The following is a 26,781-nucleotide window of genomic DNA, read 5'->3' on the forward strand; positions in this document are numbered from 1 at the left end:
CGCTGCAGTTGGAGGTACAGGCGGTCACGCGCGCGCGGGGCTTAGTGGCAAAACCCAACCAAAGTGATGGAAACGAGAGGGCTCCTTCTGTTCACCTGGTGACTCAGCCAGCACATCACGCCTGTCACTAACCAACATGTATTGCTTAATTAAAGTTGGGCCACCGGATCCTGTTTGCGCCAGAGAGAGCGGCCAAAAGTAGAAGAGGAGTCCTCCTGAGCATTGGTGAGTTTCCTGCTCGGAGATCGGATGTGGGACCGACGGAGAATTTCCTCCATCTGACAGTGCGTAAAGGACTTGGATGTGCGCTTCGCTATGCTTTAACCCCTGTAGTTGGAGTAGAAAGTGCGCTTTTATGTGAAGCTCTACGCGCGCGCAAAACCAGCTTTCAGCCCCTTCGCTGCCTCTAGGAGCTTAAAGGTCTGAGGCACAAGAGCAGTCTCAGTCACTGCAAAGTTTGTTTTTGGGAGGAAAACGCATCGGAGTCCTGCAGGTTGCAAGTTCTAGACTTTTAAAATCAAAGTTATCTAGTGGACTATGGCTTTACCAGACAGTGGGATTTCTGGGGAGGAGGTTCCCTTCCCAGAGATAATCGAACTCAATGTTGGTGGTCAGGTGTACATAACCCGCTACTCCACCCTCACAAGTGTGCCAGACTCTCTCCTGTGGGAGATGTTCAGTCAGAAGTCTGCCAAAGGTCTGGCCAGGGACACCAAGGGGCGTTTTTTTGTGGACCGGGATGGTTTCCTGTTCCGTTACATCCTGGACTACATGAGGGACCAGCAGTTGGTTCTTCCAGACCACTTCCCAGAGCGTGGGCGTCTCCAGAGGGAGGCAGAGTTCTTCAACCTGCCGGAACTTGTCAAGCAGCTGGCACCCAAAATTAGTAAGCAGAACTCGCTTGGTGACGAGGGATGTCAGAGTGATCCAGAGGACTCTTCACCGGGGATGGATACCGTCCGCAGTCTGGGCTCCCTTGGAGCTACAGCTACCTGTTCCAGTCTGGGGCCAGTAGCCATGGATGGCAAACGCTCCGGGTTCATCACCATTGGCTATCGAGGCTCGTACACACTGGGCCGCGACAGCCACACAGATGCCAAATTCCGGCGTGTGGCACGGATCATGGTGTGTGGGAAGACCTCCTTGGCCAAAGAGGTGTTCGGAGAGACGTTGAACGAGAGCCGTGACCCCGACCGACCCCCTGAGCGCTACACATCCCGCTACTATCTGAAGTTCACCTTTCTGGAGCAGGCCTTTGACAAGCTGGCAGACGCAGGCTTCCACATGGTGGCCTGTAACTCCACAGGAACCTGCGCCTTTGCCCATGAGCAGACCGACGACAAGATCTGGACCAGCTACACTGAATATGTTTTCTACCGTGAGTGAGACTATCGGCTTTGTTTCCCCGGTCCCCTCACCCCCGTCTCCAGGAGACCTCCTCACCCTCCCCACCTCCCCTCCTGCCTCCAGCCATCCTGTCTTTCTCTCCGATGGCTTCTGGTCTAGTAGATGTTCCGTAGATGTTGTGCCCTTCCATCTCTTTTTGCAACCTCCAGCTTTTACCTCCATGAACGGAATCCAGCTGCTGGTGCTCTGACTCTTCTACTCAGCAGGTTGAAGCTGCAGCTTCTCCCATCAACCCCAAATTCAACCTCCTTCCTGTCATCCTCAGGTCCAGCTTTTTGCCCTCTCTCTAGTTGTAGTCCCCATCGCTCGGCAACAGCAACCCTACATCCTTCCCTGCAGAGACTGAAACCTTCTCCTTTTTTTAACCTAATATATCTACTGCACATGCCTTGGTGAAGCACAACATTTTATTCAAAAACTAATTTTGTTAAAAAAAATGTGCTCAAGTGTCCAAGTGACAACATAATCGGTCACAAAGGCAAAATGGAAAGGGCTGAACGAGATGCTGTGATGCACGGTGCAGATCTGTGGCTGCCTCCTTCAGCAAAATCTCCTGTTCGTCTGAACTAAATTAGCAGATAATTGAACATCTTATCAGGCCTGAAGGACGCATACCAACCCCAACAGAAGATAGAAGTGTAATCTAATTTCCTTCCGTTTTTATTCAATTTGTCTCGTGCCACATGGTTTGAGAGTCTTTCATCGTTTATTTGTTCAGTTTGGAATGAGTGAAGCTGGAAGAAGCCACAGGAGAGGAAAAAGTTGCCATTTCACATTTATTTGCAAGTTTATAAACAGGAAATATAAGGTTAAATATTATATAAAAGCCATATGCACAAATATAAAAAATATCAATGTACTGACTGTTTTTTTCAGTATAGAGAATTCTAAAAAAGCATTTTTAACTTTCATTCCTTCATAACAATAGTGTTGTTAATACTCGGTTCAGTATTAGTTGAAGCTTGTGCGTATTTAATGACGTGTCTCACTTACTGTATAAGTGAATACTCACACGAGAGCGTGGGATTATGCCGCTGCCATTCTGCCAGCCAAAGCCAATTGTTTTCTCGCCACTGTAGCAAGGGCACCGTGAGGGCAGGTCTTAGCGACTGGGAAGAGCTTAACTCACCTGGAACCGGGCACAGCCTCAGAATCGCCTCATATACCTCAAATAAATCCACAATATTCAGATTCATAAACAGAGAAAAAATATATCTGAAGGTGCAGGGATTGGAGTGGAGAATGGAGGGAATACAGATGGTGAAAAAAGTGGAATCTGTAAGAAAAAGATTGAACGTGAGATGTAGCTTGATGTTTGAAGGTGATAATAAATGTCTGGGAAGGAACGCTCTTTGACGTGATGAAGTGTACGTCCAAGTTGCTGCACTGAAAAAAAAGGAGTAAAAATGTAAAAAAAAAATCTGTTAATTTTCATTAAACTGGGTTATTCAATTTTGAACGACTAAAAATAAGTGAACTGTGCTGATGCAGGTAAATTTGTCACCTTCAGTGACAGCGCAGCTCAGTCTCAACTAAACCAAATTACATTTTCATTGCAACATTTCCTCCTAAAGGACATTTTTCAAACATCCACTGTTCCTCCCTCAGGCGCCACATTTCTCATCTCTTTAGATACTTTTTTTCCTTCACATTTTTTTTTTGTTTTAACCTAAAGCATTTCATTAAAGAACAAACTAGAAATGAGGACACGCAGCAAAGACTTTCTAGTCAGTATTTGACTACATGATTATTGATTATTCTTCAGTTTGCTCCTTTTCCTTATTCCAAGTGCACATAACTATTAATTTAGATTAAATTGAATCCTTTTTTCTTTTCTTTTATCATTTCTGACTTTTTTTTCCTACCGAAAGATTCTATAAAACGTTCCCAAAACCTGAAATGATGAAAGAATCGAAACGGATTTCCACAAAAGTTATTAAATATCGCTATGGCTCCTTTCTTGATTAAAAGATGATTTATTTTTCCCCGGAACCCAACGCGAATCCACAGAGACCATGTAGAATGCTGCATAGTCTCCCTGCCTCAAACAAAAACAGCCGCAGGCAGCATTCCTCAGCCTCGGCCCCTCCGGCAATGCGACAGCAGCGCCACGGTGTCACGATCCGTCATTAGCACACGCACGAAAAGACGTGCTTCATGCAGGAAATTCCACACATATGTGTCCGAAACCGCTGTCTCACTTTACCATCAAGAATTTCTCTGTGGCTTCGATTTTTCTGCTGCAGATGTGAGATAAGTGTCGACACTGAACAAGTGCAGCAGCGGGCCACACACATGATGAAATACTGCTTTTTTATAACTTTGTGGTGAAACTTGTGGCTGAAAAGAGCAACAGATCTACTTAGGTTGTTGTGTAAGAAGAAGCAGGGTCTAGATTTGTTTTCATGTTGGTACTTCATTTGTATCCAGAGTGCTACAATAAAGACATGTAATCATTTACGTTTTGTTTCTCTGGTTTTTTGGGGTGTAAAGAAAAAATAACGATTAAATTGAAAACAGGGAACTGATTGAGTCAGATTTTGGTTTTGCAGGTCCCCCATCCAGGCACTGACTGGACATATGTTATGATCCTGCAGTACTTTTGTTGCATGGCAACATACTTTGCCAGACTCCTCTCCTTTCCTAGAATGGTTCTTGTCTCAGAGCCAGCAGGATCAGTACTTCCTGTGTTAGAAAAACAAAACAAAACATAAACTAGAAGGAGATAGAAGGGATGCAAGTACACCAAAGGAAGAAGGGATTAAACGTTGGGGTAAAAAAACTAAATAGATGCAAGAGAAGTTTGATACAAAAAGAACCAAAATGCTGATATTTATTTTTAGCCCTTTTGTCATTCTTAGAACCTCTAATTACGTCTTCCATCTGGATTGCTTTTAATCTTGTTACCTTTTTTGTTAATTTAATCAAGACAACAAGATTTACTAATTAGTGGAGCAGTGCGGTCATTTAGGGAAATGTTTCATCATTTACAAAGTCTGTTCCCTTTTGTAATATAATATAATATCATAAAACAGGGGTCAGGTGAAGTAGTTCTATACATACACATTTATCATCCTCTGAGCTTGCTTTGGGATTTAGCTGCAAATTTAAGGTTAAGGTGTGATTAGCTATCACACATCTGAGTGGGCAAAAATCCTTTTGTAGTTTAATCCTTGATGCTGAAAGTCATGCAGGATGGCACTAGGTTTCTTCTGTAAAGTTTTTAGTGTCACCAGACCGCAGGATTGATCTCAGTTTAAGGATGGACTCTACGAGTTAGATCATACTTTAGCTAACTTTAAATGTGAGGCAGAAATACTGTACATGCACAACACCTTTTAAGCTCATGCAGCTTTGTATCATCATGCTTCCACCTCCGTGTTTCGGTATGAGGAAAAACCGGTATGTCTATTTTTGAGGAAAGCCGAACTCATTAAGTACAGAGAAAGTGTCGAGTAGAAGATTGATTGATTGACAAGGTCCATCGCCAGTCAGGACGCAGAACAGTGGGCTGTCGAAAAAAAGCAGGCAAAATCGCACTGAATAAATCTGCAGAGATGTAAAAGGTGAACCACGATACAGTAAGCGAAGACTGTTTGGTAAAAAAGTTCAATTTCATTTCCCCAGCCAATTCAAATTTGTGAAACTTGAATACTATATATAATATATACACATAGATTTAAATATAAAAAGCCTTTAGTTAATGTCTTCTTTTTTTATTTTTTATTTTTGCTTAAGGCTCATGGGTAATGAAGACCCAAAATCAAGGTCTGTAAGAAAATTTGAATGCTTCAGACAAAATTTAAATTTGGAAAGTGTCACGCCCTAATCAGCTAAGTAACTTAAAACACCTGATTTCTTGAGCCTTTAAATTCTCTCTCTGTCTGGCTCAGTAGGTCAAGCAGTCACGGGGAAGATTGTCATTGACAGCTATGGAGAACAAGCCACAAAAGATCATCGCTAAACAGGCTGGTTGCTTATAGAGTGCTGCATCCAAGCATACTATTAGAAATTTAAGAGGAGGACAAAGAAAAATACCTGGTTTTGTTTGGTGGCATAAAGTCCTCTTCTCAGATGAAAGTAAATGATGGATTTTATTTTGAAATCAAAGTGTCTCAGTTTGGAGGAAAACTAGAGAGGCACAGAGTCTGTCTTGCTTGAAGTGTGATGTTTCCACAGTCAGTGGTGGTTTGAGGTTCCATGTTATTTGCTGGTGTTGGTCCACACTGATTCTTAACCCTTTAACACAGGAGTTGTTGCCGGTGACATCAAAATGGCACACGCTCTTCGACATACTGTAAATCTTTGATCGTTCACACAATCACTGGGAATCAGCTGATTCTGATGCAAATAAAAGTGGCTTTTCATAGCTGGTTTTCATATCGGCTTTGCACCAACAATGACACATTACTAATGTAAAGTGTTGCATATCGGCACAAAGCTGCTTTTTTCTCTTTCTCTGATTACGTGAAGACTTTAATTTTTTAAAATGTTGCATGTCATCAAGGCTGCATTACTTCGCTTCAGAAATTGCGTGAAATACTTTATTTGCATCAGAGGCTGAAGAGTTACGATAGTAGAAAGATTGTCAACAATGGAGCTAAAGCTGCGGTGTTAAGTGGTTAAAGTCTACAGTGAATGTAGCTTCCAGGGAATAAGTCCATCCTGGTCCTGATGACAAGCTGGATGGAGATGCTGGTTTTATTTTTCAGGGGGACATGCCCCCCTCCCCCCATGCCCACCCCCCACACACACAATGCTAAAGGTACCAATTGCTGGTTCAATGACAACGACTGACTTTGATTGAGTGGCCAGCAAACCTGCGTGACCTGAACCTGACAGAGAGAAGAAAATGACCAAACAAATGATCTGAAGGAGCCATCAGAGCAAAATTCATTGCCACAGTCTAATCACCGTCAGGCCACTAAGCACTGATACCGCGATTCATTCAAAATGAGGTCCAATCAAGAATTGTGTCCATAGAAATGTTCATGCTTTTTGGAAGACGAATATATATGTGGAAAAGACAATCCTTTTTTGGATTGGTCTGTTGTGATACTATAATTTTCTGACACACTAAACTTTGGGTTTTTGTAAGTCACAATCATTACAACTACAAGATATGTGGAATGAATATATTCAAGTTTCTTTTTTTAAATTGACTGACTTTTTAGAAAAATATTTTTTACACTATTCTAATAATTTAAGATGCACCTGAACGAAAACACAAAAATCTTATCTGACCACAGAATGCGCCCTTATCTAAAATTGTTTTCAGCCTCTCGGTAATTCTGTGACCTTCACACACTATGTGAACCTTCACAAAAACCACAAGTCAGCCACTGCAGGTCTGATTAGTCTGAAAACGCTCCTGATTATCTGAACACAGCACTCATTGTTGCTGGGATTAATTTTCACCATTAGTTTGATGAGATAAACTAAAAAGACTAAAAAAAAGGAAAACTGATTTTGATTGTTAAAGAAAAATATTCTCAGACTCATTTGCAACCCAATTAGAACCTGTAAATTTACAAACTTCATAAGCAAAGTCTGTTTAATTTTTTAAGTCTTTCTGTTTCAAATAACAGAAGGACTTTCATAAATATTCAAATAAATGCTAAAAATAATTTTTTACTCATGCTTTATCAGTTTTACTTAGTTGTGTGCTTTTGTCTACTTTCTAATTCTCATCCTTAGGCTAGGATACGCTATTTAAATTGATGAATATTTTGGACCCTGTTTTGCTTGGGTCAGCACCGGACTGAGACAGGAGCTTAACAGGGGACTGCTTGTCACTGCTTAGTAGCAAAGTGACATTTTCAAACCTGAACGCATGCACTCACAAAAGCACACAGAGCGGAACGTTGCTAGGTAAAAATGAGCAACAATGATTGGGCTGACAACATGGAGCTGTGACGACGTAGAGGTCATGTAACTGATGTTCAGTTTTGTTTCTTTTGTTTCTCTTGTACTTTCCTGAGACCAGTAAAAATACATTATCTTTTCTAAGGCACTTTTTTGCACTGGTTAAAAGTTCACACAAATACAGAGGTCAGTCATGGCGGACGGCTGGCTGTTTGGAATTTGCAGAAGAGGAATTTGAAGATCACAACATGCTTTGGGTTTCTCATCAGCATGTTAACATGAGTGCAATTGCTATTTTGCACCTGCATGCCGGCAAATGTGAACATCAACCTTGATAGCACTGTTGGTCAATGTGTAGCACCAGCTTATTATTTTCCACACTATATGGTGGTATTATAGGCCGTACTGTCAATGATTGGTCTATTCTGAATTTGTGAAATAAAGCGCACAAAACAATATAAGGCGCATTAAGCGAGACAAAGATAAATCATTCAGTCTTTGTGCGTTCACAGTAACTCTTGGGTGATGTCCGAATTCCTTTACAACTCACTACATAGTGCACTATATAGGGCGTTCCCCATTTTGTAGAGTTGTCTGAATCCACAATTCCAAAATCCAGTGCTCTACAATTTCTTTTAGAAGTCACTGCACCCATAGATTGGCAAATATAGACCACATTTCATTGTGTTAAAACTATTTTACATTGAAAAAAAATTTTTTTTGTTTATTCTTTATAAACCATCCATGTTTTCATCTTCAGAACAAAAAGTATTTGTAAATAACCTTTGCAAAATTTTCATATGTATCAGGCTTTCACTTCAGATAATTGGTAACGTCATGTTTACTGTTAAAAAAAAGTAGGAAGACTACTTTAAGATCAGTCCTAGTTTTTAGTATGGAGGGTATTATGGACATTGAGTTATATAGACTAGAGTCGGTGCGCTAGCTTGTTGCGTATGCAAAGTTGGATGCCATATTGGAAAGGTCGACATGCCGGCTCACTGCTGTGCTAAAATTGCACAAACAGAACTGGAAAACCAAGGATGTGACCCACTGAATTAAAGCATACCGGCTGCATGGGCACTCCCTTAAAGATAGGGTGAGAAGCTCAGTCTCCCGGTGAGTATAAGATTCAACATCAGTAAGCACAATCAGAATCAATCCATATTTTTAATTTTTTTAAATTTAGGCTCTTGAGTTTGCTTTATATCGCAAAAAAACAGTGCTTTTGTTTTTAAAAGTTTGCTGCTTTTTTTGCACGTTTGCACATGTTCATGTTAGTACACTTCCTCCTCAGCCTTACTTCTATCATCACAGAGAGCCACTATGTTGACCACCAAACACCAGACACGCGGCTCTCGGAGGAGGAAAGAAAGCCTTAATCTCATGTTTCACATATGATAATAATTAATAATAATTGATACTTTATTTATCCCACAATGGGGAAATTCTTCTCCACATTTGACCCATCCCCTGGGGGAGCGGTGAGCTGCAGCCGAACCGCGTTCGGGAGGCAGTAGCGTTAAAAGATCAATATTGTCTTAACATTCGCATGGAAATACATGTAGCCACAAGTAAATATTTGTTCTGTAAAGTTCTGTTGGATTTTAAACTATAATCTCTCTTCAAACTGTAAAAGCAGAGAAACGAAGAAAAAATGGCTATTGTGGGTTTGCAGAATCACCAAGTGAAAACTGAATGAAGCAGCCTGAAAATAATCCCAGACCCAAAGTCTTTTGGAGGAAATTATAAGATAAAGAAAATTGGGAGAAGAAAAAAAGGACAAGACCAGAATAACTCAAGCAGGCACACAAAATAAATGAAGAGCCCAGAGCAGCTTGAAGGACACAGAAGAGGAGACCAAAACAGAGATATGATAAATGGAGTGAAGAGGAGTGGAAGCTGTGGAAATAACGGATGAGCAAATCAGTCTGGAGTCAGCTGAACTTCTCTTTTGCGATTCATTTTAAACTGACATTCAAAAGAGTGCAATGACACTTAAATGGGTATATCAGAACATTTATCTAAATGAAAAGCTCTGATATAGTGGCACATTTTCACCTTGCATAGTGTCCCATGTTAAAGAGGGAGCAGTTTGTGTTTGTGCAGTGCTCTAAGGGCCATAAAAGACTATAATTCTTCATCTTCCTCTAATTTTCTTCTACCGACTTCACATTTGGCTGCATTCATTGTACCGCGGAAGTGTTGTAACACAAGTTACAGCATGTGTGGCAGTATTTTCACCAGTGAATTTCACCTAATTTGTTTCTTCTGAAACTGTGCCAACACAAAAAGAAAAAGGAGGACACAATATGTCCCCTCTTAGGGTCCTTTGAGCAAAAGCCCAGGAGCCAGATCAGTCCTGATTCCAAATCCATGAGCTCTAAATGAGGAGTTAAAATGTCTCAGCAACATCTTTAATGAAGGCCAGACACCAGCAAATGCCATCCAAGTAATATAACAAAATGAAAACAGAACAGTACAGTTACTGTTTGTCTTTGCACCTCAGTATTTTTTAAAACAGTAAATGCTGTCACAGTACGTTTACACCTAATCTCACTGTTTAGATTTGGAATATTTTGCATATGGATTTCCAAGATTCTCCTAAAATGTGTCTAATAATAGAGTAAAACACACAAAACTGAGTTCTGCTGCAGACTACCAAATACCACCAAGAACCTTTTGGGAGACGTGGATGCAGAACCATCTGAGAGGAATCGTGAGGAATCCTTACTACAACCATCACTGAGACCAAACAGCCGGCGTACACAACAGCAACATTCATCTTTAATATGATTGACTAAAAAGATAAACACCACCCAAAAGTGGACCATATCAACACCTGGCTTTGAACACCAGCTACCAGTTGAAGGATGGACAATCCTGATCCTGAAGGATTCCCAGAAAGGGAACAGCTCCATCTAACTACCACAGAACCACATTAGCTCTTGTCAGGTGTCAAAGCACCTAAGATGTGCAGGTGCATAAATGGGTGAATTCCATGGAAGGAACACCAGCACTGAGGCTGTGACTGGATGATCCACACATGCTTGAACCCGTACAACACTGTGAACCTTCATCAGGATCTCAGTGGGAATTTGGAAAACAAGCTGTAACTCCCAACCAATTTGCATATGTCAACATCAAGAGAGGCCATGATTCTTGACTGGAGAATGGTAGTTTGCCCTCTCTTGGTGGGTGGAGTGCTCCTACCCCAGGTGGAGGAGATTAGATATCTTGGGGTTTTGTTCATGAGTGAGGGAAGATCAAAACGTGAGATTGATAGGCAGATTAGTGCAGTGTCTGCTGTTGTGCGGCTGTTGTGGTAAAGAGAGAGCTGAGCCAGAAAGCTCTCAATTTAATGAATGATCTTTATTCAATTCCTCACCTATGATCATGAGCTCTGGCGGCCAAAGTGAGCTTCCTGCGTAGGACGGCTGCATGGGCACTCCCTTAAAGATAGGGTGAGAAGCTCAGTCTCCCGGGGAGTATAAAATCAGCCAATCTTACATTTTGGCAAACGTTTTAAACTGAAACACTGAAAAATCATTTTTAGGATAAATGGAATAAGGCATGACTGTAGAACCAACTTGTCCATCTTTCCAAAGGTTCGATCCCGTGTAAGATTGTTGACCCAAACTTTCAAAAGTTAAGGGTGTGCTGCATCACAAACCAAACAATGATAGAACAAATGTCTTCAGACTGTGTATCTAATGAAACTTTTGTTTCTATAGCTGCTACCCAAACAAAGTTATTTTGGGGGAAAATGAATGCAGTTTATTATCTTTTAATTGGATGTCATAAATCATTCCGAGTGGGTAAAGGAGTGTCAGTAAGCAGTGTCTGTGTCTTTGTTCGTCTCATCAGTCTGTGAGAGTTTGTTGTCTGTCAGCAGAGTTGTTAGGATAGGATACACCTTGGCCATCTGGAGACTCGTGTTCTAATCTGCACCTCTAATCATCCGTAATCTGAACAGTCAGCCATGTCCTTGTTTCTGCCGTTCAGTACATAGTTGGCCTGTGGCTGAAAATGAGAAACAGGCAGCAGAAAAGCTGCAGGCGTAGTTTAGTGCCAGGATTCCTCGCTCAGGCCGGTTGGTTATGGGCTGTGGAAGCCAAGCACCAGACGGGGATGATGCAGAGGAGGCATGTGGCGCAGGTGAATCAGCAAGACAATCGACTAAGATAAATGTTGTTGCAAACCCTGAAAAAAAAAACATTAAAAAAAAAAACTAGAAACCTCATCTGTTGGTTATTTATTGATGAGTTGTTCACAGATTCAACCAGCTTTTCTTCCTCTTTCCTTCATCCTAATATCCTTCCATTTTCTGCATGGAAGCAGTTCTGCGGTCTCCAGCTGTTCACATCATACATTTCTTCTACTTTATGAAGAATGGCACATTTGTAATTGCTTTGAGACTTCTGAGGCCACTCTGGTGATTTTGCTTTGGGATTTCGGGGGTTTATTCACAAGAATGTCAAGTTAATCTGAAGAATAGATTATTGCTGTTTCATTATGCTGCCATATGTAGTGGTTTGATGTAAATCAGGGAGCATGGACAAAGCATGGGAAAAGTGTAGGCGGTGAAAGCGACGCTGCAATTAAGCATTGCATGGAGCCATGTATGGCTTCACAGTTAAGTGCTGTTTTCTGTCAGACACATTACCATGCATTCATGGATGCTCCGCATCCCGCACATCATTGTGGCGTTACCATGGAGATGACAATGTCCTCCTCTGTACCAGCCTCTCCATCCTTGGGCCGCAACACCTGTCAGTGACCACGCTGAATTTTAAAATCTGCCCGCAGGCAGATCGACAGAGCTACAGTCAAGGTGATTCAGTGGCTGTTGATCATTTATAGTCACCATTCACAATTTTTAAGCTTTCAAACTTTTCAAACTGAAAAACATGTTAATAAGCATTTTTTTCAACCTAAAATGTTGTTTGAACTGAGGTGATACTGCAGCTGTTTTTGGAAATAGATTAAGAGGAGATTATCTGTTACATGAAAGATAAGCCATCTTTGAAAAAGCTGGATTTCTGCTCCTTAGAAGGTGAAACTTGAGGCGTCTCTCAGACGATGACACGTAAAGGCCCAGCGGCCCTTAAAAACAAAAATCCTGTGATAACATGACAAGGATGAAATAAAAAAAAACATTCACAGACATCTCTGAACTGACCTATTGAAGTTACTTATGCAAGTGCACTCCGTTAAAAAAGTTTTGTTTATAAAGCAATATTAATTCCAGCATCATTTATTTTAAATTAGTTGTTTAACCTTTGGATGATCACAGAGCTGAGCTCAAAAAAGAGGTTAATTAACCCCCTAAAGGGAAATTACATTGTTGCAAAAAGCATGATAAAAAAAAAAGCTGCTCTGGCACTGAAGTGATACTTGGCACACAGAAAAGCATGTCTGAGAACCTCAGAGACACTGCAGTATTGTGTTGGTATGGCAGCAACCTAAATGATGTCACATGGCGGGTTGACCTCCAACACGAAAGTGAACACCGCCATTTTACGGCATAGACAAAAACTCCCATAAACCACTTCAACATCCAGTGGCAGAGTTGCTTGTACATCTCAGGATTGCACCATCTGTTGTTAACAAGCACTGCAGTCAGTCTTCTTTTCTTAGTACTGTACACGGTCTTCACTGCAGCTTCTGTCTGTCTGCCAGCATTGTATTACCCATGACAATCGATGGCAGAAACTGAACTTCTTTCTCCTTGCTCTTTATTTAATGCCTCCGCCAGTTTTGGAACGCTCACTGCTCCCACATTAGCAGGTTTCCATGGTTACTGATAAAAACAAAACTCTCCTGACGGGTATTTAGTCATTTCGTCTGCATCGGGGAGAAATATGCTTTGCCTCAGTCAAATGATTAGCTAAACCCAGCTGGTAATAGAAATATTTCTTACAAAGCATGACAACTTATGGTCAAATACATGGAAAATGTTCATAAATTGTAAATAAACCAATAAAATAGAAGAACGCTTTCAATCTTTGGGCTGACACCCTTCTGGACAGCTACTGCTATTCAAAGAGCATACATCCACATGTGCAGACAGTGTTTAACCAGACCGGAGAAAAAAATCATTAAGTTGGAAAGCTAATTCCAACCAACCTCATTGAGCCAGATTGAAATTCACTTCTAAAGTGTGAAGTCAGTCTTTGCTGATAGCACTCATTTACAGTTCAGTGAATCAGAACGGCCTGAAAGAAAGCGAAGGAATTGTTTACTAGTTTGTGTTATCCTTTGCAGTTCTTGGAAGCCCTAAAAGAAAGGCATTACATTCATTTTATGCAAGTGGCTCTCTCCTGACTATTCAGCTTGTTTCTGCAGCCCCTCGCTGCCTGGCCTGGAGTCCTTAGTAGCAAGCACTCCCTGGACCTTCACTCCGCCTCCCAGGCAATCCACAGGAGACACTCACCACGCTGCATTTTTAGAGGATTTTTCTGACCTTCATGCAGCAGGGGAGCAACAGGAAGTTGTTACGTATTGACCCACAGATCGATTCTACACTGTTTAAAAAAAGAAAAAAAAGGCTTAAAGAAATAAAAAAAAGATGCAGAAGCTAACTGGCACTGCTGGCACTGTAAAGTACCATACTAAACATAATAGGTTCTGATCACCTGTTCTGTTAGCTAAATCTTTCTGGTGCCTAATGAAGTATTTAAACTGTGCTTTTGACATTTGGGGTAGTAAGATAAAATAAAAGTGGCTTGGCTATGGGATTTGACAGCTGAAATTCTCCTTATTGATTGGGATTTTTAGTGCAGGTTGTGGCACCAGGCAAGTTTGGACCAGTTTTTTACGGACCAATAAAAAAAAAAAAGAATTGTGTTAGCATTTTTCTTGAGAACCAAATAGGCATAATGGAGGGATAAAAGAGCTGCAGGTTTCATATTTCTGACATAAAAATACACCTCTCAGTTTTACATGTGCTGGCTCCACCTTCTCGCTGTATTGTAAACGGTTTCACCTGCTTTCAGAGTGTTTGATTACATGAGAGAGCAAACAAAAACCCTGCATGCACACTAAGTGAACTGAAGCTGCAGGAGTAAATGATTGGTAAATCTTAAGTGGGTTTAGAATGTGTGTAGACTCTTGGTGACAGAGAGTTAGGGATCACTGCCAACATCTCCCATTTGTTCCATTGGCAGTTTTACAAATTTTCACCTGAGACAAAAGGAACTGACTAACGACTTACTACTGCTGACTGTCATTCTGTCCCAATGGCATGATGACATTTTTAAGGTACGCTTCTTTAAGCAGCACAATTTATTTGCAAAGTTTCCCATATACTTACCGGCTACTTTATTGTTGGCACCTTGCTAGTACCGGGTTGGATTCCTTCTGTCCTCAGAACTTAAACACAGGTAGACCGTGGTTGTAGGTGCCATGAATTAAGTGTGTTCTTTCTTATGTTAAATGAATATAGATTTGTTTTTTGATTATAGGTTATTGTGTAGGTAATCAGCTGGTGGGTCACATGGTTGTGGGCGGTGACCTTAATTGACTATAACTCACCTGTGGTTTTTTCCCTGTGTAAGATGGAAGGGGGGGTGAGCTGGGTTGCCTTATTTTTTGTTGACCGCTTTATGCGTTTTATACGCTTCATACGCTTTTGTGCTTTTCCCTTGATTTTTCGGTAACACTTTATAATAACTATCCGTTATAGCTGGTTAACAAATCATTAATAAAATCTTAACAAATCATTAATAAACTCTTAGTTATGGAGCAATAGATGACTTGCTAAATAACTGTTAACAGTTAGTTAAGGATTTATAAATGTATCTTATAGATAGACAGCAGATAACTAACAAGCTTTTAGTTAGTGAGCTATAAATGACTTGTTACCCGTATATTCATGAGTTCTAACTGTACCTTATTAATTAGCCAGATGATGAAGAAACTGTTAATAAATTACTTACTAATGACTTATTAAGAATCAGTTAATACTTTAAACATGTTACTAGGACGTTATTATAAAGTTGCAGCTATTCCTCGTTTCTTCACTATTTGTAAATGAGGATCAATTCCAACTTTATAATAACGTCCAAATAACATTTACAAGCTAATAACTAACGCTTAACTGGTATATTAACTCACACTTTACAGGTCAGTTGTTAATAGTTTAACCATCTGCTAGTGAAGCTTTGTTGAAAAGCAAATGGGTGGGACAATTTCAAGGTACAAAAATATGTAATATTCAAAATATCAGATGCTTTATCTCATCCTTCTTTCACTAATAGCTTTTTCTGTTTACCGTACTTGACCAAAGAAACACCACAAGTTAAGTGTTGAACACTGTTTATTCCTTTTCCACACATACTGAGTCGTCACATGGCAGATCAGCAGAATAAAATGGAATTTTAGAACTTTTTGAGCAGAACGCTGGTCAAACAGATCTTTTAATGTCCATACATCACAGCAATGTCATGGATTACCCGTCCTAGCGGCCCTTTGCGATGTTGACGGCCAAGCCACTCATGCCATTCAATAACTCTGAGATGGTCTAACAGTAACTCTTCTGTACGATTTCCCCTGAGTCTCCACACATTTTCCTTAACTGTTCTCCAGGCCCTCTCTATGTGTTGAGTATGTGCACCTGTTTGGGCATCGACATATGACACACTGTGATTGACAGTGAAATGAGTGTAACCTAGCTCAGGTAAAGCATTGTGATAAGCCCGCCATTCGTCACTTATTATTGTAGAGCCTACTTTAACATGGTGAGCTATAAGCGGCACCAGATCTCTCCTTCTTCTTCTCTCGACCAAGCGAAGAATAGGTTTAGCATGTCTTCTCCCCCTCCGGTCAACACCTAGCATCCCAAACACCCACTTCTTCCTCTTCCACCCACCAGCCATTCGTCCCCGTCCATACTGTTGAAAACATGAAATATTAGGAATTATTCTTCATCAAACCAAAAAAAATATCTGTCATTCAATAATTTGTATATTTGCATTATTACATAATAGTGATTGCTGCTTGCCTTTCTTTTATGTCTAAAGTGGCTCTCATCAACTGTGACAAACTGCTCCTGCCCCCCGATGTACTGGCCTCTTGCTTGCTGATATCTGTCCATTGCAGTGGTGCAAACATCTCGCAGCTTTCGAGCCATCTTGGACAGTGTTGCTGAGCTCCCAGAAATGTCGTCACTTATCATGTCCACTTGACGTAGGCGCAGGCCTTGTGCAAATCTAATGAAAGAGCAAATTATTATTACACCACAGTTCTTGTCTCCTTTTTGGTTTGATAGACAAAAAATCCAAAAATTTAAGGTGTAAATTACAACTTTTAGCAAAATAAATCACAGAAGTGAAATAACTCCAATCACCTATCTTCATGACTAGAGATGCTACATAAGATGAAAAGCAACATTTTAGTAAGTACAGTCTCCAAGTATTGTTTATGGCAGCATAGTTATATTGTATTTCTATAGAAATAAACACTTTATGTCAAAGACAGACATTCTAAAATAATATACCAATGCAATAGTGTACCTGTAGAGAAACCGCATCCAGTTGAAGAGGGAGACCTTTGATTTGCTGAATATAGATTTGTGTCTAACAGACCTCTTCAGTTTCCTTCCTTTGTGGCTGTGGTGTTTGCAAATCCTGAAAATATACAAATAAAAATACTTATGACATAGGCCAAGGTAGTGGCCAAAGCAGTGATTCTAAATCTGTGTTCAAGTCAAGGACCCCCCAAAGTAATGTGTATTTGGCCATAAAGCCCAACTAGAAATATTTAGTGCAAGGAACCCCAATAACATATACATTAATATATTTCAATGGTGTTGTTATTTTTTATAGCAGATATGCACAGCCTTTTAGCGTATTGTAATCATGTACATTGTGTAGTTTATAGTAGTGTGTATCTAGAAATTAAAGGGTAACCCAACAGGGCAGTTGAATGCTGACTCCACTCTCAGCCCATGATTTGAAAAATGCAAAACAAACAAAAAAAAGGAGTGGGGCTGGTGAAGGTAGGCTGAGCTGGGGAGATATGGTTTGGATCTGTGATTGACACTGACGTTAACTCATAAACTGTAAAAACAATGGACGAAACGAGGTGCACCACTGTTCCTGAGACAGGCGCCGCCATGTTGAAATCAGTAAACTGATTGAAACTGAAGCTCTGAGTCATCGGGACAGAAGCTGCCCAACTGATGACTCAGCTGATGAATCCCGAAATTCAACTTTACTACCTCAGGGGCAGAAGGCAGATGGTTATAAATTGAGGAGTTAAAAAAATGTATTATGATTTTCAAAAATTTGGCAAGAAGGACAATAGTCAGCATGTTTACCCTTAATCTTAACATGAGTTAAGATGCCCTTTTATTAGCACAATAAATAGATTTAATTTTCACAAGAAATTCTTTAACAAATTATCAATGTGTGTTGTCATTTTATTCAATAAAAAGAAACTTACCATGCATAGTTATCCACACAGACTGATTCCCTGAATTTCATCTTGTGTTTGCATTCTTTGCATCTCATCCGTCTTCTTAGAAGTCTTTTCTTCTGCAGCCATTTGATTAAGACTTTGTGTCTCCTTGTAGATTTAGTTTCTCCTTCGATAAGCTGTCTTAGCTCAGTGGCTAAACCAGGCATGATTTTAGTTTTCTTATCCTCCGTTTTTCCGCGCACTCACCACACTATTCCTTGGCTTCAGTGACTAACTCCCGCCAGATTACGTTTGAATTGCAAACTATAATAAATCGGTGTGATGAGGATAAACCAAGCCAATCATATTCGTATTCATGGGCTGAGGGCGGTGCCATGCGGCCTCCCCCATCATATCGGCTGGTTATCAACTTGTCAATCACCGTTGTAGGCCCATTTTGATTAGTTGCAGTCGGCGACAACCTAGACAGATGCGCCCATCCTTCACTCACGAGTCACGTAGCAAGTTCTTTAAATTGATTTCAAGGCATAGAGATGAACACACGGTCTGGTAAAATGTCCAACCCCAGCGGGAATGCGCAAACTACCGCGATAAATCCAGGTACTGTCGGAAAAAATAGGAAAAAGTCAACAGCGGGAATTTCGAAGGAGAGGGAAACTTCAACTGTGGACCAGCCGGATGTGCACATGGACGATGACGGTGTCGGTAAGCAAACGTGTTATCTTTTCTTTCAATGAAAAGAAGCTTGATTGAGATTGATTAAACATCGGAGTCATTGATTTGTTTTACACAATTCAACCATATTAGTGAAGCCACTGGCTAGGGCACAATCTTCCTGCACGACTCGTGCCACGAGCACCCCAAAAATGTACCCCCCCCCCCCCCCCCCCCGCAGTTTTTCTAGACTAAAACCGCTCATTTCCACGTCCAAGTTAATGAAATGTGCGCAAGGGCACCCTTACTGTCGTGTGTACTTGTTGTAATTACAGTATTTGCACTCTGTGAAGAATACACTGGAGCAGCCCGTACGCATGTGCGCGGCGCGCGCGTATGTGTGTGTGTGTGGGGGGGGTTAACGCGCGGGGCAAACCAACTTGGCTGCAGAGGACGTGAACATCTGAACAGGTACAGAGCCGGGGAGGAGCTCAGACACCGCTTATGACTCCAGATCCCGCAACAAACCAGCAGCTGCTTTCTAAATAAAAAAATAGTTTTTATCCATAAATTAATGTAATTTATTGGGTTTACTGGATTTTATGAAAAGTGGAAGCAGAGAAAAAGACGAGTCTGCATCAAAGTGAATTTGTTTCCATCATCTCACTCATCATGACTCTGGGTATTTGACAGACAGAAAAGTCTATACCAGGTTGTGAAAAATGGACAAAGGATCTAAAGAAACATCAGCGTCCAGTTTAGAAACAAGAAAAACACTCCAAGGATAAAAGTATGCAGGCGGGGTCCAAAATTAAAAACTCACTAGGTGCCAAATATGACCAAATTTGACGATGGAGGAGTAAAATTAAGAGCAACATTTGGCTAATGAAGGTTTGCTCTTCATTAGCCATTTCTTGTTAATTCGCTTATTGGTGGATTTTATCTAAGCTCTTCTGCCGTTCTTGTATGATATTTGTATAATATTAACCCTTCAGAACATCAAAACATTATTTTTAAAGGTCATATTTTATACATTTACCCTAACCTGGCTTTTCTAATTAGAATTTGTTCTTTATGGTATCATTTCAGATACTGAGGAAACTGTAGCTCCAACAGCATTTCTGCATTTTAAGAAGAAAGAGCTTAAACAACGTGAGGCCAAGAAGAAGAAGCAGCACACAGTCACCAAAAAAATCAGTGACCTGACTAAGGAGAGAGACTCCCTCTGCCAACAAGTTGGTCAAAGTAAGTGGGCCCACAGTTTTGTTTGTTGTTTGAAACAGGACTGCACACCTGGCAATAATACTTTGGTGCTTTGTAAAATATATATATTAAGGGAAAGAAAGGGCAACATTTAACTGTGAGAAGGCCCTCATCAAAACATGGAGCTCGGCGCTATGGCCAAAAAAAAAAAAACTTTGTCTAGGTTGTCCTCATACTCCCTCTTCTGCTAACGACCATCAAACGGATTTTGCTGCGTGTGATTTGATGCTCCAAGTTTAAAGTCACCACCACAGTGACCAAATTTTATTTTTTGACTCACCAGCCACCATCAATAATGTGTTTCATTTCCTATCACAAATAAGTTGTTTTTGTTTCCTTTAGCACAGCAGCAAAACATGTCACTTAAAAAGACCCCCATGCATCGCCCACAAGATCAACTGTAGTCTGGACCAGCTGACGAGAATGACAACTTTAAGAAAATGAAATGATCTAAAAGTAATTTGTAAATGGCATGAAGACATTTTTAATGTCATGCAACTGGAAACTCTAACTAAAACATGCAGAGAAAACAAGGACAGATTTACTCCAAGAAAGCAGAGTGCTGGGTAAATAGAGGCCAGATTCTCCCAAAAAAATGGGAAAATCTTGAACTACAAATTTGAATTAATTGATCAAATTAATTTATTGGCCAGGTCTATTGGAACACAAGTGTGTTATTGCACAGTTAGTTCCTAAAAGATAATAGCCTATTTGTAGCATCGATTAACAGCAAACACATCTGTTCAACTGATGACCCACAGTGATGCTGATTAATTAAATAGTAAGTCTTGGGAAATGCAAATGTTAAAAGAATGTATGCGAGTGGACTTGTATTATCATAGGTAATAATTTCAAATTAACAATTGAATTGTGTTTTCTATCATGTTGTTCACACAGATAACAGTGGGACAACTGAGTCATTTTCCTCGGCCAACACATCTCCTGGTGCATCTTCTTTTTCTTCGTCCTTCAGTTCATCCAGCTCCAGTTCATTCAGCTCCAGTTCATCCAGCTCCACTTCATTCAGCTCCTCTTCATCCAGCACCTCATCAACTGCTTTTTCAGATCAGAAATTGAAGAAAAAACGCAAGAACAAAAAAAAAGCACCGCCACCGGAGTCAAAAAAAAAAGGACAAAAGAAAGAAAAAGAAGACAAAAAGGGAACACAGCAGGCGAAGAGGTAAGCGTAAAGACAGGACAGCAAAAAGGCCACTCCCCTCATGTGTGTCAGGGTGTCGAGCATGGAGACATCACATCTGTCTCTCTGTGTCTCTGTTTGTCTGTATCTATCTTTTTCTATGTCTGTCTAGCTTTCTTTCTGTTTTTGTGTGAAAAAATGTTTTAAATGTATGTCCTGGTGGGTATAGTATTGTGAACTCTCCAATTGCCTTGTTTGTGTAGTCTTCATCCCTTTTTGCAACCGCATAGTATCTGTGTTTGTGTCCCTGTGTTTATTCACTTATTGTATGTTTGTTGTACTTAAATTTCTATCTGTTTCAGCACGTCATCCTCAAGAGGTCATCAAGAGATACAAGAAAGTCCTAAAGGCTTACAAGAAAGGGAGAAAGCTGAGTTTGGCATATCAGAAGGTCGGTGTTGACCGAAACACCATTGTCAGCAATGCTCCGATCTGTGAATTGGCTGTGGTGGCCCCAAAGACATATAAGGAGTTACTGGGTGCCCACACGCCACAGCAACGACTTCAGGACTTTTCAAAAAAATGTCTGGAAGTGATAAATAGTGATCCAAACCTTTTGAGGGATGTTGAACATCAAAAGAAGAAGGGAAAACTGATTCCTCTGTCCAGGAAAGCTTAGGTATTGAAACACTGCGGGATGGTGTCACAGAGTAGTTCAGTGTTGCTCAGGTCCGGTTGACCAAATATATTGAGTTCTAATTTTTCTACAGCAAAAGTGCCAATGGCTTGTTATAGATTCATTTGTTTTTTTCTGTTCTGCTCAAAAAGTTCTAAAATTCCGTTTTATTCTGCTGATCTGCCATGTGACGACTCAGTATGTGTGGAAAAGGAATAAACAGTGTTCAACACTTAACTTGTGGTGTTTCTTTGGTCAAGTACGGTAAACAGAAAAAGCTATTAGTGAAAGAAGGATGAGATAAAGCATCTGATATTTTGAATATTACATATTTTTGTACCTTGAAATTGTCCCACCCATTTGCTTTTCAACAAAGCTTCACTAGCAGATGGTTAAACTATTAACAACTGACCTGTAAAGTGTGAGTTAATATACCAGTTAAGCGTTAGTTATTAGCTTGTAAATGTTATTTGGACGTTATTATAAAGTTGGAATTGATCCTCATTTACAAATAGCGAAGAAACGAGGAATAGCTGCAACTTTATAATAACGTCCTAGTAACATGTTTAAAGTATTAACTGATTCTTAATAAGTCATTAGTAAGTAATTTATTAACAGTTTCTTCATCATCTGGCTAATTAATAAGGTACAGTTAGAACTCATGAATATACGGGTAACAAGTCATTTATAGCTCACTAACTAAAAGCTTGTTAGTTATCTGCTGTCTATCTATAAGATACATTTATAAATCCTTAACTAACTGTTAACAGTTATTTAGCAAGTCATTTATTGCTCAATAAGTAAGATTTTATTAATGATTTGTTGACTAGCTATAACAGATAGTTATTATAAAGTGTTACCGATTTTTCTATTTTTGATCATAATATTACAAGTGGATGCAATTACCTTCATTTTCCATTATTAAAACCAGCAAAAATACAAACTTCGTCATGCTCTATGGTTTTTGAGCGCGTCATTCAAAACCCGGACCCACCCAGCGTCAGCCTCTCAGCGACTGTTTGGTTTAGTCGCTACAGTGGTGTTGTAATCATGCTCAATAACTACCATTGTAACTGCCATTATACTACCACCACTTGTCTGAACCATTGACACAATCCATACTTTCATGTTGTTGACACCAAATTCTGACCATACCATCTGAATGTTGCAGCAGAAATGGAGACTCCTCAGATCAGACCACGTTTTTGCCCATCTGCCTCAAGGTAGGCTGTGTTGTACGTTCAGAGATGCTCTTTTGCAGACCTCGATTGGAACCAGTGCTGGTTATTTGAGTTTCTGTTGTCTTTCCATCAGCTGGAGCCAGTCTGTCCATTGTCCTCTGACCTCTAGCATCAACAAGATATTTACGCTCACGGAACTGCCTCTCCCTGGATATTTCTCTTCTTCGGACCCTTCTCTGTAAACCCTGGAGATGGTTGTGGGAGAAAAATCCCAGTAGATCAGCAGTTTCTGAAATACTCAGACTACACCGTCTGGCACCAACAACCATGCCACGTTTAAAGTCACTTCAATCACCTTTCTTACCCATTCTGAGGCTTGCTTTGAACTGAAGCATGTCTGCCTGCCCAAATGCATTGAGTTACTGCCATGTGATTGGCTGATTATTAGCAGTTGAACAGATGTGCCTAATAAAGTGGCCGGTGAGTGTATATGAACTTTAATTTGAGTCAATCAGTCTTCCACATTGGTTTCATGTTCTGCTTCATAGGCCAAATGCATTTCAAATAGGTTTTTAGTTTGTTTGCATTTCCCACACCTAACAGCAGATCGATTTTAGTTCCATGTTAGTGTTTTATTCGTGTGGTCTCTCTGTGTGTTTTGTGGGCGGCTCGAGTGTAAGCATCATAAACAGAGGACGCCCTGTCAAATCCAAAAAGGTGTTAACATCCAGCAGCTCATTGGAGTTGTTTATCATAGCAATAATGTGGGGAAAAAAGGTTGAGTCCCAGTAAGCAGATGGGGGAGTGGGAAAGTAACAGAGAGAGAATGAGGGAGCAGGAGAGCAGGATGGCTGTGCGTGAAAATGCTTTCGCATATATCCCTGGAGAAGTGGCCCGGGGATAAGAGTTGAGTGCACTCCGTAACTGTTCTCCTCCATAAGGCTTAACAGAGGAGGATAGCATGGAGCCAAACCCCCCACCCCCACCCCCCCAAGTGGATTACTTCTGCAACACTGCTAAGCCCCCACACTCCCACATCCAGGCAGCTCTAAAACACACGTATTCATTAGACACTATACGCATCAAACAATCGTCTGGCACAGAACCATTTTCCTTCGACTCCTCCTCTCCCTGCATCTTCCTCCTTTTGCTCTGACTGAATCTCATTCAAATTCCGTTTTGTGCCCAGTATTAGAACGCACACATTCACGCAAAGGCTCACGTTTGCACAGAGACGATCCTCACGTGCTATCATGCACTGAACTGAGCACTCTGTGAGTTTTTTTTTTTTTAAGTGTTCCGTGTCAGTGGGAGAATAATCTGTGCCACTTTTGCTTGACACAAGCAGCTTTTCCAGCTATCCAAGACAGGTTGACGTGCTGCACGGGCCCTCGGGTCCTCATATTATTGGGGTTTGTTATTCACTGATGTCTGGATTTGCATTTCAAGTCAGGACTGAGAGTTTAAAAGCAAAAATTGAGGTGAAATGTATTCATTTTAGTTGGATATCAGTTAAATTTCTTCCATTCTGGGGTTCTGTACGGCCTTTTAGACTCTAAAATGTAAAAGGAGGCTAGAAGCTGATTACTCACTCACTGGTCTCTAAGAAAACAGCAATTACACAGCCTTTCAAATACCAAGAGCTACCTGAGCTACACAACACTCTCTGTCTATTCTGCGAAATTGCCCAGCTGCAAACGGTGTTCTCACACAGAGATGAGATGAAAAATCAACATCCCATGAAAAATGGTTTGACAAGTCAGGAGGTTTCACGCCTTCCACTCAGTCACTCTCCAATATATTATGCATGCAAGCCAAAGGGAAGGCGAATTGCAAAAAAACCAAAACAAATTGAATAAAAGGATTTTTCTTCTCCTTTCATTTTTTTTCTTGTTTTTCTTTCATGGCGTTTTTTTGTTGAATGATTTCTACTTCTGTCAGTCTTGTGACCCCACGTCCCCGCTTGAGAAAATTCTTGGAAGCCTTAATGATGACTGTCAGTTTTGTTTCATACTCCTGTTACTCTGATATGACAATTACATAGTAATTTAAAATCGAATTATACTTTCTTTTGATTCATTAAAGACCCACTCCAGTGAAAATGGTGTTTTTGACATGTTTTTGTCGCATTTTTTTGATGACAGAGGACATTTGTTTTCCTTGTCCCAGCTGGGATCTGACTCAAAACTGTACAGCTGGATAGCTCCAATACTGCTCGCCATCTTTTGTTGCACCATTATTGTTAGGTTTGGGAGTTTAAGGGGCTGTAAGCTCGCCAGAAAGAATGTGAACAGAAGGATGACAGGAAGTGGCTTACTCTGTGCAGTTCCATCCACAAATCAGAGATGAATTTCTAATGAACTACTGCTGCTCTGCAGAGACTATGTTCTGAAAAACGACAGGTTTTTTGCTTTTGTCTAAAAACGGCATAATCATAATTAAAAGATCACTGGAAACGCGTAGAAAATAGCTCAAAAAATGATTGGAGTGGAACTTTAAAGCCCCTAAAATGATGTTAAACAGTATTTAGCTTAGCTTAAGCAAGAATGTTGTTGAGAAGCAGATAACATTTGAAAAACCTAAAGTTTAAAAAAAAAGTCTTAAAATGGTAAAAAGCTCAACCGGAAACTAAGTAGGCGCTAAAATGCATAGTGCAAACAGATGTCAATGATATAAATGTACCAGCAAAGCTAAAACTGGTATTTACTTGCCCAAGAAAGACGAATTATGTAATTTTTTAAGAGCAAACGGAAGTGCTGGTTAAAATGGAACTAAATCTATTCCTGTAAAGCAATTAGACTTTTACACACCTCCCAGCCCTTTATTAGAAAAATATGCAATTTTTATTTTGTATTTTTTTTAACTTTTATTCTGCATAGTACTGCATAGTGATAGAAAGTCTTTTCTTTAGTGTGAATTCCTTGAGTTATTTAGTCTACCAATATATTTCTTTCACTGACTGCTAGACTTTTAGAAATGACCACAACCAGCTGAGATTTTGACAGATCTTTGCACAGAACCACAATTACTGATCTATCCAGTGTCACAAACCTAATAGGAATCATCTAAGCCAGTCGGGTCCATCATCTTAGCTACAGGATCTCGCCAATAGGATATCAAAAGTTCTTTGAACAATCTTTTGGGTGAAAAGTATTATGCTAAGAATGAATCCTCTCTCAGACACACAATTCTTTGCTTTCCTTGCAGGTTCTTCCTTAGCAGCTTCCAAAGTAGTGACCTCTGACCCTCCAGTACCTGATGAAGTGGCATCACCCAAACACGCCAATCCCACTGAATCAGCCACAGTGGAACTCAGTTGCACGGGTCGGACTCAAAGCCTTCCAGAAACTAGCTGCATCACAACGTTTGACCTTCAAAAGTCAGTTTCTCCTCCTCAAACACCCCCGCCACCCCCTCCCCCTCCCCTCCCTGCCCTCGATGTCGCCGACCTTCCACTTCCTTCACCCCCAATCCTTGTTCCGCCTCCACTGCCACCCAAGCCCTCTTCCATTAGCAGTCCTCCGCCACCGCCAACGCCACCCGCCGCCGAGAGCCCCCAGCGCCCCACCACTCTTAATTTGAAGACACTCCCGCGGCCCTCTGTCAGGGAGAACGGCGGCCCCCCGTCTGGAATAAACGAGGACGAGGATGAGAGGAAATTGCTGGAAGAGGATCTTAAAAAATGCATCGAGGATTTCAAAAAGATCCGCTTGCCAAAAGTCTTTCCAGATCGCAAGAGGCACTGGCAGAGTGACTTACTCAAGAAGTACAATGCTTAGAGAACACAGTTTTAACACAGCATGCTGCACAAAGTAGCAACATGTGTCAGCAAGTCTTTTTCAAGCTCCAATAATCCTTTGCATGTCAGCAGAACTGATTTGTTTGATACAGTGTAATGCTTAGACAGAGTTATTCTAGTGATCCCACAAATGCAATGACACAGAGATGTTACGTTGCATTTAATTGCAAGCCAAAAAACAACTGTAGCAGTGATTGTTAGACATACATCAACTGTTTTCATATTTTTTTATATTCCACTAAAGCATACTGATGTCAATAAATACTGATCTTTGCTCTTTGTTTATTTTCAGGTTATCAAACAGCTGAAAAAAGCATGAAGTTGTAAAACATTTGACCTTAATGATGTAAAATAAAAGAGAAATGACTGAAATGTA

General features: G+C 40.5%; 1 protein-coding gene and 1 long non-coding RNA gene across 2 annotated transcripts; one reads left to right on the forward strand and one right to left on the reverse strand.

The window, feature by feature from the left end:
• On the forward strand, positions 1-26,781 carry kctd12b (potassium channel tetramerisation domain containing 12b). The gene is made up of 2 exons (XM_004073355.5): positions 1-1,378; positions 25,814-26,781. The coding sequence occupies exons 1-2, from the start codon at positions 538-540 to the stop codon at positions 26,383-26,385; spliced, it is 1,413 nt and encodes a 470-aa protein (XP_004073403.2). The 5' UTR covers positions 1-537; the 3' UTR covers positions 26,386-26,781.
• LOC144994902 (uncharacterized) lies at positions 16,277-17,916 on the reverse strand. Its single transcript, XR_013658590.1, has 3 exons — positions 17,719-17,916; positions 16,788-16,901; positions 16,277-16,484 (listed from the first exon to the last, which is right to left on the reverse strand). It is a non-coding gene; the product is annotated as an uncharacterized LOC144994902 (long non-coding RNA).

Source organism: Oryzias latipes, chromosome 10, assembly GCF_053564925.1.
Source record: "Oryzias latipes strain Hd-rR chromosome 10, Olatipes_Hd-rR_3.1".
In the NCBI taxonomy this organism is placed as follows: Eukaryota; Metazoa; Chordata; class Actinopteri; order Beloniformes; family Adrianichthyidae; genus Oryzias; species Oryzias latipes.

Excerpts from the sequence above, each read along its gene's own strand:
- kctd12b (XM_004073355.5), top strand. The coding sequence starts at position 538 with ATGGCTTTACCAGACAGTGGGATTTCTGGGGAGGAGGTTCCCTTCCCA. Across the intron at positions 1,379-25,813 it reads CACTGAATATGTTTTCTACC|GTTCTTCCTTAGCAGCTTCC; the intron begins GTGAGTGAGACT and ends CTTTCCTTGCAG.